Source organism: Amblyraja radiata, chromosome 1, assembly GCF_010909765.2.
Source record: "Amblyraja radiata isolate CabotCenter1 chromosome 1, sAmbRad1.1.pri, whole genome shotgun sequence".
NCBI classification, from domain to species: domain Eukaryota; kingdom Metazoa; phylum Chordata; class Chondrichthyes; order Rajiformes; family Rajidae; genus Amblyraja; species Amblyraja radiata.
In genome coordinates this window covers 139,417,984-139,434,623 of record NC_045956.1, presented here as the reverse complement: position 1 = coordinate 139,434,623, position 16,640 = coordinate 139,417,984, and the positions used below count along the sequence as shown (strand labels likewise).

Genomic DNA, 16,640 nt, shown 5'->3' with positions numbered 1-16,640 from the left:
ACGGTGGCGCAGTAGTAGAGTTGCTGCCTTACAGTGAATGCAGTGCCAAAGACCCGGGTTCGATCCCGACTACAGGTGCTGTCTGTACAGAGTTTGTATGTTCTCCCCGTGACTTCTATGGGATGTTCGGTTTCCTCCCACACTCCAAAGACGTACAGGTTTGTAGGTTAATTGGCTTGGTAAATGTAAAAATTGTTCCTAGTGGATGTAGTGTTAATGTGTGGGGATTGCTGGTAGGCCGTAGGGCCTGTTTCCGCGCTGTATCTCTAAACTAAAAGTATTCAGTATAGAAGTTGGGAGGTAATGTTGCAGTTGTATAAGACGTTGGTGAGGCTGCATATGGAGTATCGTGTTCAGATCTGAGCACCATGTTATTGGAAAGATGTTGTCAAGCTGGAAAGGGTACAGGGAAGATTTACAAGGATGTTGCCAGGGCTAGAGGGTCTGAACTATAGGGAGAGGTTGATTAGGCTGGGACTCTATTCCTTGGAACGCAGGAGGATGAGGGTGATCTTGTTGAGGTCTATGCAAATAGCTCAGACTTACACAGGTTGAAACACAAGCATCTTTATTGTACAGGTCATTAACTTCTAAGCAGGTCATTACACGTTCACACTGCTACTGTTCGGCAGTGGGTAGGATCTTACACTCTGAGTGTTATAATTAGGTGGGGTTATAATCACTAAGCATTCTAATTGGCTAACATGCTATAGTCAATCTACAGTCTATAAAATCATGAGAGGAATAGATTGGATAGATGCACAGTCTCTTGTCCAAAGTAGGTGAATCAAGGACCAGAGGACATAGGTTTAAGGTGAAGGTGCCAGAGTAGGTAGTTGATACATCGATACATAGAAAATAGGTGGAGTAGGCCATTCGGCCCTTCGAGCCTGCACCGCCATTCAATATGATCATGGCTGATCATCCAACTCAGTATCCCGTACCTGCCTTCTCTCCATACCCCCTGATCCCTTTAGCCACAAGGGTACTATTGAGGCAGGGACTATCCCAACATTTAAGAAACAGTTAGACAAGTACATGGATAGGACATGTTTGGAGGGATATGGACCAAACGCTGGCAGGTGGGACTAGTGTAGTTGGGACATGTTAACCGGTGTGGGCAATTTGGGCCGAAGGGCCTGTTTGAACACTGTCAATAGTCAATAGTCAGATTTATTCGTCACATGCACAATAAAGTGCAGTGAAATAAACATGCCAGCAGCGGTGCAATAAAAAAGAACACACAATACACAATAAAAAAATATAACACAAAACATCCACCACAGCATTCATCACTGTGGTGGAAGGCACAAAGTTCAGTCAGTCCTCCTCCATTTTTCCCCGTGGTCGGGATCATAAACCTCTGCAGTTGCCACTGCGGGCGGCCAGATGTACAGGCAAGGTAAGTCCCGAATCGGTGCTAACCTACCGGAGACCGCGGCTTGAAGATGACATACGCCGCAGGAGCTCTTCTCCAGGATTCCCGGCAAGGGATCCCGCTCCGGATGGTAAGTCCCCGCCACGCCGGGGCTAGAAGCACCGCAGACCGCGGCTTCAAGCTGTTGTAGACCGCGGGCCGGCGGTTGGAGCTCTTCTCCTCCGGGGTCCCCAACGAGGGATCCCAGGCTCCGGACGCCATGCCAGGTGGAATCTCCGCTTCAGGCTACCGCGGGCCAGTGATCGGAGCACTCTCTTCTGGCGACCCCCAGCGAGGGCTCGCCTGCTCCGCGATGAAAAGACTATGCTGCTGAAGCTCCGGGCCCGTCTCTGGGGAAGGCCGCACCAATCCTTGGTGTTAGGCCGCGAGGGAGGTGACATGGAAAAAGTCCTTGCATCACTCTATGACTAATTGGATGGTTATGGATTTGCCTTCAGTTAAATATTGCATCATTCCAGTACAGTGTAGAAAAATGAATAGACAATAAACAATAGGTGCAGGAGTAGGCCATTCGGTCCTCCGAGCCAGCACCGCCATTCAATGTGATCATGGCTGATCATCCGCAATCAGTACCCCGTTCCTGCCTTCTCCCCATATCCCCTGACTCCGCTATTTTTAAGAGCCCGATCTAGCTCTCTCTTGAAAGCATCCAGAGAACCTGCCTCCACCGCCCTCTGTGGCAGAGAATTCCACACTCACCACTTTCTGTGAGAAAAAGTGTTTCCTTACCTCCGTTCTAAACGGCTTACTCCTTATTCTTACACTGTGGCCCCTGGTTCTGGACTCCCCCAACATCGGGAACATGTTTCCTGCCTCTAGCATGTCCAAGCCCTTAACAATCTTATACGTTTCAATGAGAGTCCCTCTCATCCTTCCAAACTCCAGAGTGTACAAGCCCAGCTGCTCCATTCTCTCAGCATATGACAGTCCCGCCATCCCAGGAATTAACCTTGTAAACCTACTCTGCACTCCCTCAATAGCAAGAATGTCCTTCCAAAAATTGGGGGACCAAAACTGCACACAATGATCCAGATGTGGTCTCACTAGGGCTCTGTACAACTGCAGAAGGACCTCTTTGCTCCTATATTCGATTCCTCTTGTTATAAAGGCCAACATGCCATTCGTTTTTGCATATTTGCACATTCGCAAATGTGTTGTACAGGAACAAAACAGGGAATGGTGCATTCTAACGGAAATAAACTAACCATCCACCCACTGTTTTATCATCATTTTCTTTCCCTGGACTTCAAAATACAACTTTTTGTTTCTGGTTGTCAATTTCCAAAGTAACTTTTCAGTGTAGAAACAAAGAACTGCAGATACTAATTTACAAAAAATGACACAAAGTGCTGGATTAACTCAGTGGGGCAGGCAGCATCTAAGGGATCCATAGTCAAGGACCTATCCTTGGTCTCCAGAGCTGCTGCCTTACCCGCCGAGTTACTCCAACACTTTGCAGCTTTTAAGTGGCTCTAGCGCTATAAGTGATTTGGGCCATATTATACTAATAGCATTCACTAATTTATCAGGCTCATTATATCCAACGAGTGTTACGGAAACACGCTATGCAGAACTACCTATTCTTCTGAAGTATCTGTGCTCCACACACTATGTAGCTACATCAGTCATCTTATTCGGGCCTTCCTGTGCAACGTCACACATAATGTGCCATGTGTCTGCCTAACTGCAGAATTCAACTTCCTTTGTAAATCTTAAACCATCTAATTTGTCTCTAATGTTCTTTAATTCATTATCAATTTGATAAATCTAATAGTTGCCTTCAGGTAAGACTCATGTTAATCACAGAAGTGGATACATGGGTTGTTTTGCTGATTTGTTTTGCATGAAGAAATTTCAACATGATGATTAGGAAGGGAAGTGTGTTAATATTTTTATCAAATAATTTTCCAGACTTTAAATGGACATAGGTAAGTGACCACCAACCTCTAAATTTTCTGTTTTAGTATCACTGAAGAAGGTCTGCCATGGTAATAGAAAACATTAGATTTTTGTAATAGATATGAACAAAAATCCAAACAGAATTGCATGCTATTAAGTTATTTTATGTTATAGTCTGCTTAAATATCAATTATAGAATGTTGCAAATGTCATACTATACAGACTCTACAGGACATCGCACTTCATCCATGCATTTATCCATTTCCCATTTACAAGTTATTTTGAATACTACTTCCACACTGTTCCTTGCAGGACAATCCATGTGGTTAAATTTAAAAACAAATAAACCTAACATTTTAGTATATTTGTAGACAACTTACATTTATTTCTTCTTGTCCACTAACAAATGGAAATAAGATTGATGGTTTATTTTCTTTAAATTTCTTAGAATTTTGAACACTTATCATTGGTCATTTTAAAAATCTTCTTTATTCTAAGTAGTTTACAATTTCTCTTGCCCTTCCTTACATCTAAAGCCTTTTCTTTCCCTAAAATCACAATTTCAATGTTAATTCCAAACAGTAACAACATTTTTTTTTTACTATTCAAAAGATGATTTACTGTGACTGATTTTCAAGTAATATCTCAGAGCTCAACTTTACAGATTTGCTGCTTACCCTTCAACAGCATCTTCCCGTTCAACATTGTCAGGAAACACAGGCGTAGTTGATCGATTGTGCACTATAACCTCAGACTCCACCGGTGTCTCCAAGTCATTGTCCACCGTTGCTGAGGAATAAACAATTACTTCTTGTTCTTCTGCGAGTGGATGTTCTAACATCCAGCTGGCTAACTGTTCAATTGACTGTGGGTCTGCATCTCCTGAAACACCTGCACAAAAGAGAATCAATAAAATTCACATATCTTTATACACTGGGTAAAAAGATAAACGATAAACACCAAGAGCATACACATCGGAATTGTCCTTTTCCTGCATTCTTATTTCCACTCGCCCAGAAACTGCTCCCTGAATCTTCCTGGTCCGTTAAGAGTCAAGAACCTATGAGACTATTAGATGAACCATCTAGCCTTCATATAAAAAATAAAATTTGATAATTTGACAATTAAGGATGTGAAGTTGATTATCCTAGGTTGATGCACAGGCCCACCCTGCCTCTGTTGCATCACAAGGTGACTGTGCATTGGTTGAGGCTCCCCACTCCCTCCTTGGACTCCTGCCTAATCATAGGAAAACCTGATTCAGGAAACCATTTCCTCTGTAAGTGGTGAGTCAGGTGGACATTGTGGTGAATGTACAACAGGCCCTTCACTCCAAAATGTATGTGCCAAACATGATGCCAAGTTAAACTAATCCATTCATTCTCTGTATATTCATGTGCCTCTCTAAAAGCCTCATAAATAGCCCTATTTGCCTCCTCCACCACCTGGTAGAGCGTTACAGGTACCCACCACTCTATGAAAAATAACCTGCCCTCGATCATGCTGGCGCACCTTCCGGATGAAGGTAGACTCGCTCTCTTCTGTTAGGAGCAGTCCCATCACGGGTTTGCTCCATCGCACGCTTCGTCTGCGCTCAAGGACGCCCTGTCTGTTTTCCTGCGATGTGCTGCTCGCCGGACGCTGCTGCACCGACCGTAAGCGGGTCCTTTCCGGGTGCTGCAGCACTTCGACTTTTGTGCTTGACATGGGTGGCTCGTCTTCAGCCTGCTCACTCTGGACATTAGTCAGCCAGTGCAGGTGGCCCAGCCTCGCCGTCGGGGGCGACTGCCGTCTCGCCCGCTTCCGCATTCATTTTTGCCGGTTGTGTCTCCGCGCCCGGGTGCTATATTTATGAGATCAGGCCACCATGTTTCATCTGCCTGCTCGTATTCATTCCTCCGGTTCTGGTGGGGGGAGGGTCAAGTGGCGCCATCTGGTGGTCAAGCCATGTACTGATCCTACCTTCATCACCAGAGCTGGAACAGTCATGTGACTGCATTTGGCGGGAGTTGGGGGTGGAGAACGTCATCAGTTTTATGGGTGTGTCTTGCAACAACAGCAGGAACTTAGCTTGAGTTAGTGAGTTAACGGGTGTGTTCTGCAGCAGCAACAATGACTTTGTTTTAGAGTGTACCAAACGCCCTTATGTGCCAAACTTGTAATGTGTTAATAAAGACACCGTTCGTACACAACGTTTGCGTCACTACACTATTTCCCTTATCCATTCTCTGACATGATGCAGAGTTTCATCTTGAAATGTTGACCATTCCTTATCCACCCAATGATGCAGCTTGACCTGCTGAGTCCCTCCTGATATTGTTTATTGTTCACACGCTAAATAGAAATGCAGCTACACTAGATACTGCACTTATGGGATATTTTCCCTTTTCGTCAATTGAGAACAAAGATTTTTAGTGCCATCTTCGAGGGTACAATATTATGCGATTAAATAATATTGGAAATTTATGGGCATGTCAAAAATGATGTATAATAACATATAATCCTTATATAACTATAAAACTCTGATCTTGGGGGTGTGTGTGTGTGTGTGTGTGTGTGTGTGTGTGTGTGTGTGTGTGTGTGTGTGTGTGAGTATGTGTGTGTTTGTGTGCGATCACATCTACTCGAAGAAACAACGTGCTAATGGTAAAATTTTTACATATTCCGGTAGATTTATCCCGTGAAATCAAAAAATTGCCTTATCTGAAAAATTCATGCATTATTTCTCGAGTTATTTATGCAAATGTTCAAAAATTTCAAATAACTTCGAAAATAAACGAGACGGTCTCGCTGATGAAGTCACAATGGATCTGCCTGCCTGCCTCTGCTTGCGTTATGAGTGACGTCACCCCTGGTTCTGTCTTCTGTGCTTCTTTGCTTCTTCACTTTTACTTCTTTAAATTTGTCACTTAGCATTTTTTAAACTGCTGCTCAGGTTGTGCTGCGGGCTCCGCTGGGTTCCTTGAAGTTCTAGAACATGGCGGTGGTGGTCGTTATTACCGCGCGGGCGTGGGAAGGTGACCGTGGCGGCTATTACTCCCTCTGGGAGAGGCCGTCTATGGAGACCTGCAATTCCTCCGTCGATCGCAGGGACTCGGGGAATCGTGACGCCCTTTCCTCGCTGGTGATCCCGATCCCAACTGGCCATCATAGAGAGCGGCACAGATGTGCCTCTCCATCTCTCCCGCCCGATCGTCTGTCACAGGATTAGGTGGGCTTCCCCTTGCGGAAGCCACGATTGGCCGTCCCTCCGTTGCTTTTGACCGTCCGCCCCTCCGTTGCTTTTGACCGTCCGCCCACTCGCAGCAACAGGGCCGCCCGCTCAAAAGACGCCGCAAATCGGAAACCTCAGCTCCAAAAGGCAGCGGACACCCGGAAACTCCAGCTCCAAAAGGCAGCAAGCTCCCCTGTCTCTGTGTCCCTCTCTGTGTCCCTCTCTGTGCCCCTCTCTGTGCCCCTCTCTCTCTATCCCCCTCCCTCTCTAGCTGCGCCTGCGAATTGGGGGCCATGCGTGAATGGATAGGGCGGGGCATGAGGTAAAAGGAGTGAATTAATAATATTCATATAATATCAATGGGGGTAGTTAGTGTGTGTGTGTGGGGGGTGGTTAGTGTGTGTGTGTGTGTGTGAGAGGTTGGTTAGTGTGTGTGTGATGTCGCAGGCCGCTCCCTCCACTCGCAACCATGCGTTGAGGGGACGGGACCCAACGGGTCCCACTTGGTCTAATCTATATTATTAAAAGTCTGATCTTGACCACTTCCTGTTGTTCTGTATATTGATTTTAGAAAAAACGCTGCCACTTACAACTGTGATTTTGGCCATCCTACTCAGCGTCCCCCTCCGCTGCGCAGGACAAGAGGATTTTTTCCCATCGATGAAAAATAAAATAGTTATTAATGTTTAAAACATGTTGAGATTCTCTCTCCTGAAGGCCACGCCCCCTCCGGAGAGACTATAAAACCAGGAAGTGTTGAGTGCCTCAGTCAGTCTCTGCAAGATGGGGGAGCGAGAGGGTCACATCTCTAAGTCTGAGCTGTGAATAACACTGAACACATGTCCACCAAACAGTGAGTGGTTTTACTGACCTGTCAGTACCCTTAATGTGGTTTGAAAATATAGTTGGGAAATGCTAAAGCTGTGTTGCCTTTGGTTTGGAAATGCTAAAGCTGTGTTGTCTTTGGTTTGGAAATGCTAAAGCTGTATTGCCTTTGGTTTGGAAATGCTAAAGCTGTGTTGCCTAATTAAAGTTGCCTTGCCTAATTAAAGTTGCTTTGCCTAATTAAAGTTGCCTAGCCTTCTATATAATTAAAAGTCTAATCTTGACCACTTCCTGTTTGCACTTTATATTGATTTTAGAAAAAACGCTACCACGTACGGCTGTGATTTCTGGCCATCTTACTCAGAGCCCCCCTCCGCTCATCAGGTGCCGAGGATTTTTCCCATCGATGAAAAATAAAAGTTATTAGTGTTTAAAAAATGTTGAGATTCTCTCTCCTGTTAATCACGCCATGAAGGCCACGCCGCTTCTGGTGGGAGTTGGGGAGGGACTATAAAACCCAGTAGTGTGGGCGTGGCTCAGTCTCTGCAAGATGGAGGAGGGAGAGGTCATGACTCGCTGTCTTTAATGGCCTTGCACCCTGCTTAAAATGGTATGAAACTGCACTTGAATTTGGTGGCCTTGCACCCTGCTTGAAGTGGTAAGAAACTGCACTTGAATTTGGTGGCCTTGCATCCTGCTTGAAATGGAATTTCAAGGAATAGCCGTGAGTCAACTGCCAGCCCACCAGTCGTGAGTGAGCACAACAGGCTTGAGTGACTGAGCCGCCAGCCCAAGAATCCATTCAGCCCACAATGTCCATACTAGCCCTCTGGAAACCAGTCCCTTCAGCCCACAACACCCACACAGCCCTCCTGTGTGATGCTGGGACCCAACGGATCCCACTTAGTCTAGTAATTATATAAAAATGATGTATAATAACATAATGATATATAACAACAATTGCCTGCATAATAACATTATGTAGTCCATTAAGGGCAAAGAATGACTGAACATGCAAGTACAATAAATGTACATTGTCCTGGGAGACTTATTTGTTATCAATTAAAGCACGTAAAATTAATAATTAAATATTAAATAAAGCACATGACAATAAACTGAACTAAAAAAAACTAAACTGATTGGCCATACCTGCAGCATCAACTGCTCTGCAAATGTGTCTCAAGGAAAAACCCATTTCTAGCAAGGGAACAGCAACTGGTGGAGGATGCTCAGGAAGATCACTTCTAGAATTTTCTGAAGTAAAGGAGAATTTCTGGATTAGAATTTAAAATCTATTAAAGGATTACGACTTATAACTGATGATGTCAAAGGCTCTCAAAAATGAGGCAAAGTTTCCTTACATAAATAGAACATGCGTATACAACAATTGCCTGCTTCTTTATATGTAATTCTCTCTTCTTCTCTCTCCTGTCTGGTAGAAGATACAAACACTTCAAAGCACATACCACCAAATTCAGGAACAGCTTCTTGTCCATTATCAGGCTACTAAATGGTCTTCTCCATAAATTGGGATGTAGTCACGATCTTCTAAACTACTTAATTGCGGACCTTAGACTTTTTCTCTGTAATTTAATGCTAAAATGCTGCAACACTACTTTATGCACTCTGGCCATTTTCTCTTTGCACTATTTGCTGTGTTTGTGCAGGGATTAATGGTATTCATGTATAGTATGATTTTATTTCACTGAATAGCACATGAACAAAGCTTTTCACTATATCTCAGTATACATGACAATAATAAAGCAGCATCAATGTATATTGGACATGGGATTATCATGATTTTAAAATAAGCTCTCCTAAATGTCTTGTGAAAATAATTATTTAAGTAGGGAATAAACTAACCACTCTACCCATAAATGAATTGCAATCATTTTAAATTAGATGCAATGCAAATTATGATTCCATGTGAATGGATATTGAAGTCAGATGGCATAATCAAGCATTATAAGGCTGGAGACATAACTTCAACATGAATAGCCAAGTCAAAGAATAAAAATTGATTGATCGGTAGATAATAACTATCTTGATTAAAGATGGTGCAAGCTTGCTCTTGACTGAGCTGGTTTCTATCATTCAAAGGGAAAACATTACCTCTGACAAAGTCAATTTCATCTTTGCTAGTTCCATCATAACATCTATCAATTTGTTGTCTGCACAAATCAAGTTAGAGTGCATAATTGTTTAAAGTAATAATGGGAAAGGAGAATACACAGAGAAGTATACCGAGTAGAGAAATTAAATTATGCAGAAAATTAAACAATGATAGGAGACATAGAGTTAAAAATATTGAGAGTGGCTTACCAGGTGAACTACATTGTCTGTTGGAAACTGTAGGAAATGAAAAATAATTCCTTTGTTCCCCATCATCATCCGAAATAGCAGGTACCACATTCAATCCAGGGAGTAATAAAGGATTGTTAAGCAATCCACACAGTGACGGAAATCGGACAAAAACCATTTGTCTACATGGGAAAAACAAGATGCAAAACAATTTAAGTCAGTTTTAATTTTAATGCAGCACTTCGAAATTACACATTAACAAATCACAATCAATTTAGGATCAAGATGCAAGCACATGTAATGCATTCAAAACTTTTGTTTAAACTTAAACTTTTAGGCTGCCCATTTGGATGACCAGAGAACTTGAATTTGCCTGAAAATTAAAGGTACTCCAACATAGTGAGTTTGCATGCAGTAGGAAACATAGATATTCTAAATTCAACCAGCTTGGTTTACAACTGTTGCATACTTGAAGTATATAAATTGGACTGAATTTTCAAAAAACTCAGTATGGTTCTTTAAACATCACACTTGCTATTGATCAATAAAACGGTACTATTCAGAGTACAAAATATGTAAACAATATTATACTTACTGTAAGACGTTGACAGGCAAGAAAGGGTTAACATTTTCCAATCCATTTGCAGATACTAAAGAACCAAAATTTGTGGCCGAAGAAGAGTTTGAAGCTGGCACTGAGATGGGAATCCCTGCACTTTCCTCAGAGGAGTTACTGTACAGTGAAACTGTACTAGATGAGGTTGATGCCGCCTGAGAGTGAAGTCTTGTATTTTCTGTCAATGATCCCTCTGAAATTAGGATTTAAAAAGCAAAGATTTGAATCATTATTTGTTTTAAGCAAATGATATAAACAGTTCCACACCTGAAAAGAAAAAGTAATGTTGATCATTTGCTTTTAAATCTCCAGTGATACATAAACACATGAAACATATGCTGCTAGTACTTCCCGTGACAGTATGTCTCCTTATTAAACTCTCGCACATGATATACCAAAGGCTCTTAACAACCTTAAAATCCCCTTTGTCAAAACATGTCAATTAAAGTAAAACTGTCCAGCAGAATTATAAAACACAACGTAAACTAAACATTTATCCCCCCCCCCCGTATAATGTGACACTGGAAAAATATTCCACTTAATTTTCAGTAATTTAAGCATACTTAGAAGCATTCTTAAATTCTCCATCTGTTTTTTAATATAGTATCATACAGTTTTACAGCATGGAAATAGGCCCTTTGGCCCAGTTTGCCCTTGCTGACCAAGAAGCCCCATCTACACTAGTGCCGCCTGCTGGCATTGGGCCCATATCCCACTAAACCATTCCTATCTTCTGTCTATCTCCTCTGGCTGCATGTTCCATTTACATACCAACCTCCGTGTGAAAAAGTTGCCCCTCAGGTTCCTAATAAATCTTTCCCCTCTCACCTTAAACCTATGTCCACTGGTTCTTAATTCCCCTACTCTGGTTAAAGTACTGGGCATCTACTCCCAATCTATTCCCATGATTTTATACATCTCTGTAAGATCATCCCTCTTCCTTCTGACCTAGATTAAAGGCCTAGTCTGCCCAACCTCTCCCTATAGCTCAGGCCCTCAAGACCTGGCAACATCCTCGTAAATCCTCTCTGCACTCTTTTCAGCATAACAACAACTTTTCTATTGTAGGGAGACCAAAATTGAACACAGTACTTCAAATGTGGTCCCCCCCAATGCCTTGTTAAACCGTAACATAACATCTCAATTTCCATACTCAACACACTGACTAATGAAGGCCAATGTGACAAAAGCCTTCTTGACCACCCTTAACCACCTTTTCTACTTGTGATGCCAGTTTCAAGGAACTATATACCTGCTGTCCCCAGGTCGTGAAGGTCCTGTCCTGGGCTTGACTTCCCAAAATGCAAAACCCCACAATTATCTGCATTAAACTCCATTAACCACTACTCAACTCATTTGCCCAACAAATCAAGATCCTGCTGCAATTTTTAATAACCATTTGTGCTATCTACAATACTACCCACTATAGTGTCATCTGCAAACTTGCTAATCATGCCTTGTACATTCTCATCCAAATCATTGAATAAACCACAAACAGCAAAGGGACAACAACAGATCCTGAGGCACACTTCTAGTCATAGGTCTCCAGTCCAAAAAACAAGCTTCCACCATCACCTTCTGCTTCCTTCCATGAAGCCATTTTTTTATCCAGTCAGCCAGCTCTGCCTGGATCCCATGCGATCTAACCTTCTGGAGCAGTCTACCATGCGGTACCTTATGAAATCCCTTGCTAAAGGTCATATAGAAAACATCTATGGCTTTGCCCTCAATCTTTTTGATTACATCTTCACAATATTTAATCGAATTTGTGAGACACGATCGCCCATATACTAAACCACGTTGGCTATCTCTATATTATTACTAATTATCTAATTTGTATTATGTCTGTCAGAATTAATACAATTTTTTTCCAGCATGAAACAGCTGTAGCTGGAAATTTGAAACAAAAATAAAAAATGCTGGAAATACTCAGCAGGTTAGGCAGCATCTTTGAAACGAGAAATAGTGTTCCAAACACTAATATTATTCAAATTATAAAAGGTAAAAATAATTTAACATAAAAGGACAGTACAATGGTGCATCTGCTAGAGCTCCTGCCTCACAGCGCACGAGACCCTGATTTGATCCTGACCATGGGACCTGTCTGTGTGGAGTTTCCACATTCTCCTTAATGATCGCGTGGGTTTCCTCCGGGTGCTCTGGTTTTCTCACACACCCCAAAGATGTGCAGGTTTGTAAGATAATTGGCTTCTGTAAATTGCCCCTAATGAGCATTGAGTGGATGAGAAAGTGGGATAACGTATAATTAACGTGAATGGGTGATCAATGGCTGTTGTGGACTTGGTGGGTCAAAGGGCCTGTTTCCATGCTGTATTTCACTCTGACTGCTCTGAATTATCAACCTCAATTTGGAACTTTTTTTGTGTGGAACTTGAACCTAAAAGTATCTGACAGATCAACCGTGGCTAAACATGCATCATAATCATACAAGGCTGAGGTTTGATCATATGATATAAACTTCACCAGAACATTGACTGCTGTTAATCTCAATGTACATATATTTGTGGGTTATAAGGTCACGTGATAGGAGCAGAATTAGGCCATTCGGCCCATCAAGTTTATTCCGCCATTCAATCATGGTTGATCTATCTCCCTCCTAACCCCATTCTGTTGCCTTCTCCCCATAAACCAACACCCGGACTAATCAAGAATCTATCTATCTCTGTCTTAAAAATATATTTGTTGGCGTGCACATGCTTAAAAAACAGTTAACTGTGTTTGTGCGATTCCAAAAGTCACAAACCACTTACTAATTCTGTCGATCCTGCCAGTATGAAAGCGTGAATGCAATTAGGAAAGGTATTTGGAACCAAATGAACTGGTTCCCCTCAATAAACAGTATATTCCAAAATGAGGCTCCTTATAAGAATATGTTATATCAGAAGATGGGCTCCAAAACATAATTCTGGCTAATTTTTCTTACCTTTCTCTTTACTTATGCAATCTTCCACCAAGGAATCCAAAGCAGACTTGAATATCATGATATGTGCACGTTCAAGGTCAGCCAGTGACACTACCCGTTTAATTGGACATGGCCGGACTGCCCATTTAACCATGCACCTCATTATATTATGTAGGACCATTCGAAGTTCAGCATTCTCTGAAGGGGTTTTGGCATAATCTGAAGTACATGGGCTGCTTGTTGAGATGTTGGGAATAAGGAGCAAGTCCGCATATTTGCCTTGACTCAGTATAACACTAAGCGTTTTCATGGCACCAACAGACAGGTATGAAAGTTGCACAGCTCGTAGTTCGGCTAAGAATAATTCATACTTTTGTACAGTTCTATCACATATCTTTGGACAGGTTTCGATTAATTCAGTACTCCCTTTCATAGGGCATCCTTTACGAACTTCATTTTCTTCATTATGATCTCGGAAGTCTTTCAAAAGGACATTTGGAGATTCTTGATTTTGCATGCTGGAAGGATCATTGTGATCATCATCTGCCATACATTTTGCTATTTCTTCATCCAACTTTTTTTCCAGTTCATTCTTGACAACATTCTCAGGAGGGTCTTTATTTTGTGCCACCTTGTTGCATATTTCAGGCTCTTTATGTACTCCTGTTAAGTAGGTCAGGTCTAATAACATGGATGGCTTTAGACCATGGAGTCTAGTTATGTCGAAGCAATGAGACTTGCACGTTTCCAAAGAGGAGAGCGATGTGTCACTTGGAGAGCAAGAAATCAGGAAACTTTATTTGCATATGTTATAATACAATGAAGAAAATAGAATAAAAGTAAAAAAGAAAACAGTGGATTTATAATTACAATTATATTTGTTTTCCCTTTGTGAAATCTGCAGCATCTACCCTCCTGCTAAATTGCTGTCAGTTCAACCAATCTAAAACCATTCAGTATTCAACCCACCAAATATATACCTGAGCAGCACCAGAAATGGTCAGTCTACAAATAATAGGCAGGGATGGTCAAACCCACCTTTTGCCTGAAATATATTTAGAAATGGCACATACTGTTTACTATTTAGACTTAATTGCAGCTGGAGGTTCATTCATTCTTAACATTTTAATTTGGGCTATACCTATACTGATAACCTGGTTCTGAATCACACACATTCAACAGGGAATCTTCAAGTTTTGAGTGCAATGAAGATGGCACAAAAGTTAAATCTTAAATGCAGTATTAATTGTCAAATTCTAAAGTAAAAGTTGCTATGACCTCGAGTAAGGTTGAAAAGGTTGTAAGCTTTTAAAACTTCCAAGCTATCATTAATAATTCTAAAAGTTACTTTTCCTCCCGCCCTCACCTTCACTACCCTCTCAACCACAGGCATTACTTGTACCGCCATACCTTTTACTATGAAGGTCCTGCCCTGGTTCGACTTCCCAAATGACTTTTCAACCTTATCCCATTTTCAAACTTTTTCTCTCTTTTTTATGGTTATCCTTTGCATTGATGTATTCTACTTGGCTTTGCACTTTGGGAGGCCAAATTTAAAGGGAAAGTATACAGTTACTGGCAAGACCCTTAACAGCATTGATGTACAGAGGAATCTTGGGGTTCAAATTCATAGTTCCCCGAGAGAAGCAACACAAGTGGAGAGACTGGGAAAGAAACAGAATGGTAGAATTGCTTTCATCAGTCAGGTCATTGCATATGAGTCAGGAAGTTTTGTTGCAAATATATGAGACTTTGGTTAGGCCACATTTGGAGTATTGCTTAAAGTTGTGGTTATCCTATTGCAGGAATGATGTTGAAGCTTTGAAGAGAATGCAGAAGAGGTTTACCAAAATACTGCCTGGATTAGAGGGTATTAAGCTATGGGGAGAGCTTGGACAAACTTGGATTATTTTATCTGGAAAATGTGAGGTTGCGGGGGGACCTGATTAAAGCATATACAATTATGAGAGGCATTGTTTGGGTAGATAGTCAGAACCTTTCTCCGCAGGACGGAAAAAAATCAAATAATAGCAGGCATAGCTTTGTGAGAGGGGGTCTTTGGTGAAGACTTCACCTTCCTCAATAAGTTTTTTTGAGAAACATTTATTCAGTGAGATCCTTAGTGTCCAGCTGCAGTGATACATACAACATAGACCAACACAGCACAGGAACAAGTTTTTCAGCCCAAAATGTCTGTGCTGAACGTGATGCCAAGTTAAAACAATCTCTGCCTGCACCTGATTATCCCTCCATTCCCTGTATATCCATGTGTCAATCTAAAAAACTAAATCAATTTTTTGATTGCCCAAATGCTCTCAAAATGAAGAACCTCCAGCCCTGTGGGATCATAGATACATAAACAATAGGTGCAGGAATAGGCCATTCGGCCCTTCGAACCAGCACTGCCATTCAATGTGATCATGGCTGATCATCCACAATCAGTACCCCATTCCTGCCTTCTCCCCATACCTTCTTCCCGTACCCCATTTCGTTTGAATGCATCCAGTGAATCGGCCTCCACTGCCTTCTGAGGGGGCAGAGAATTCCACAAATTCATAACTCTGTGTGAAAAAGTTTTTCTTCATCTCAGTCCAAAATAGCTTAACCCTTATTCTTAAACTGTGGCCCGATTCTGGACTCCAACAACGTCGGGAACATGTTTCCTGCAACTAGCGTGTCCAATCCTATAATAATTTTATATGTTTCTATAAGATCTCCTCTCATCCTTCTAAATTCCAGTGAATACAAGCCCAGTCGCTCCTTTCTTTCATCATGACAGTCCCGCCATCCCAGGAATTAACCTCGTGAACCTACGCTGCACTCCCTCAATAGTAGGAATGTCTTTCCTAAAATTAGTAGACCAAAACTGCACACAATATTCCAGGTGTGATCTCACCTGGGCCCTGTATAACTGCAGAAGGACCTCTTTGCTCTTATACTCAACTCCTCTCTTTATGAACGCCAACATGCCATTAGCTTTCTTCACTGCCTGTTGTACCTGTATGCTTACTTTCAGTGACTGATGTACTAGGACACCCAGGTCTCGTTGTACTTCCCCTTTTCCTAACCTGACACCATTCAGATGCCTTCCCGTTCTTGCCTCCAAAGTGCATAACCTCACATTTATCCACATTGTACTGCATCTGCCATGCATCTGCACACTCACCCAACCTGTCCCAAGTCACTCTGCATCCTCATAGCATCCTCTTCACAGTTCACACTGCCACCCAGCTTTGTGTCATCTGTAAATTTGCTAGTTACTTTTCATTCCTTCATCTAAATCATTAATGTATATAGTAAATAGCTGCGGTCACAGCACCGAGCTTTGCAGCACCCCACTAGTCACTGCCTGCCATTCTGAAAGGGACCCGTTAATCCCTACTCTTTGTTTCCTGTCTGCCAACCAATTTTCTATCCATGTCAA

General features: G+C 42.0%; 1 protein-coding gene across 3 annotated transcripts in view; it reads right to left on the bottom strand.

Annotated features, from left to right (window-relative positions):
- Window positions 1-16,640, bottom strand: part of LOC116979710 (probable E3 ubiquitin-protein ligase HERC1) — a 283,689-nt gene that overhangs the window by 108,826 nt on the left and 158,223 nt on the right. For all 3 annotated transcript variants that reach the window (XM_033031434.1, XM_033031451.1, XM_033031442.1), the window contains exons 38-42: window positions 13,238-13,986; window positions 10,273-10,486; window positions 9,699-9,859; window positions 8,526-8,630; window positions 4,015-4,228 (exon numbers count right to left, since the gene is read on the bottom strand). In XM_033031434.1, the coding sequence (XP_032887325.1) occupies window positions 4,015-4,228; window positions 8,526-8,630; window positions 9,699-9,859; window positions 10,273-10,486; window positions 13,238-13,986 (1,443 nt within the window). The remainder of the gene's footprint in view (window positions 1-4,014; window positions 4,229-8,525; window positions 8,631-9,698; window positions 9,860-10,272; window positions 10,487-13,237; window positions 13,987-16,640) is intronic.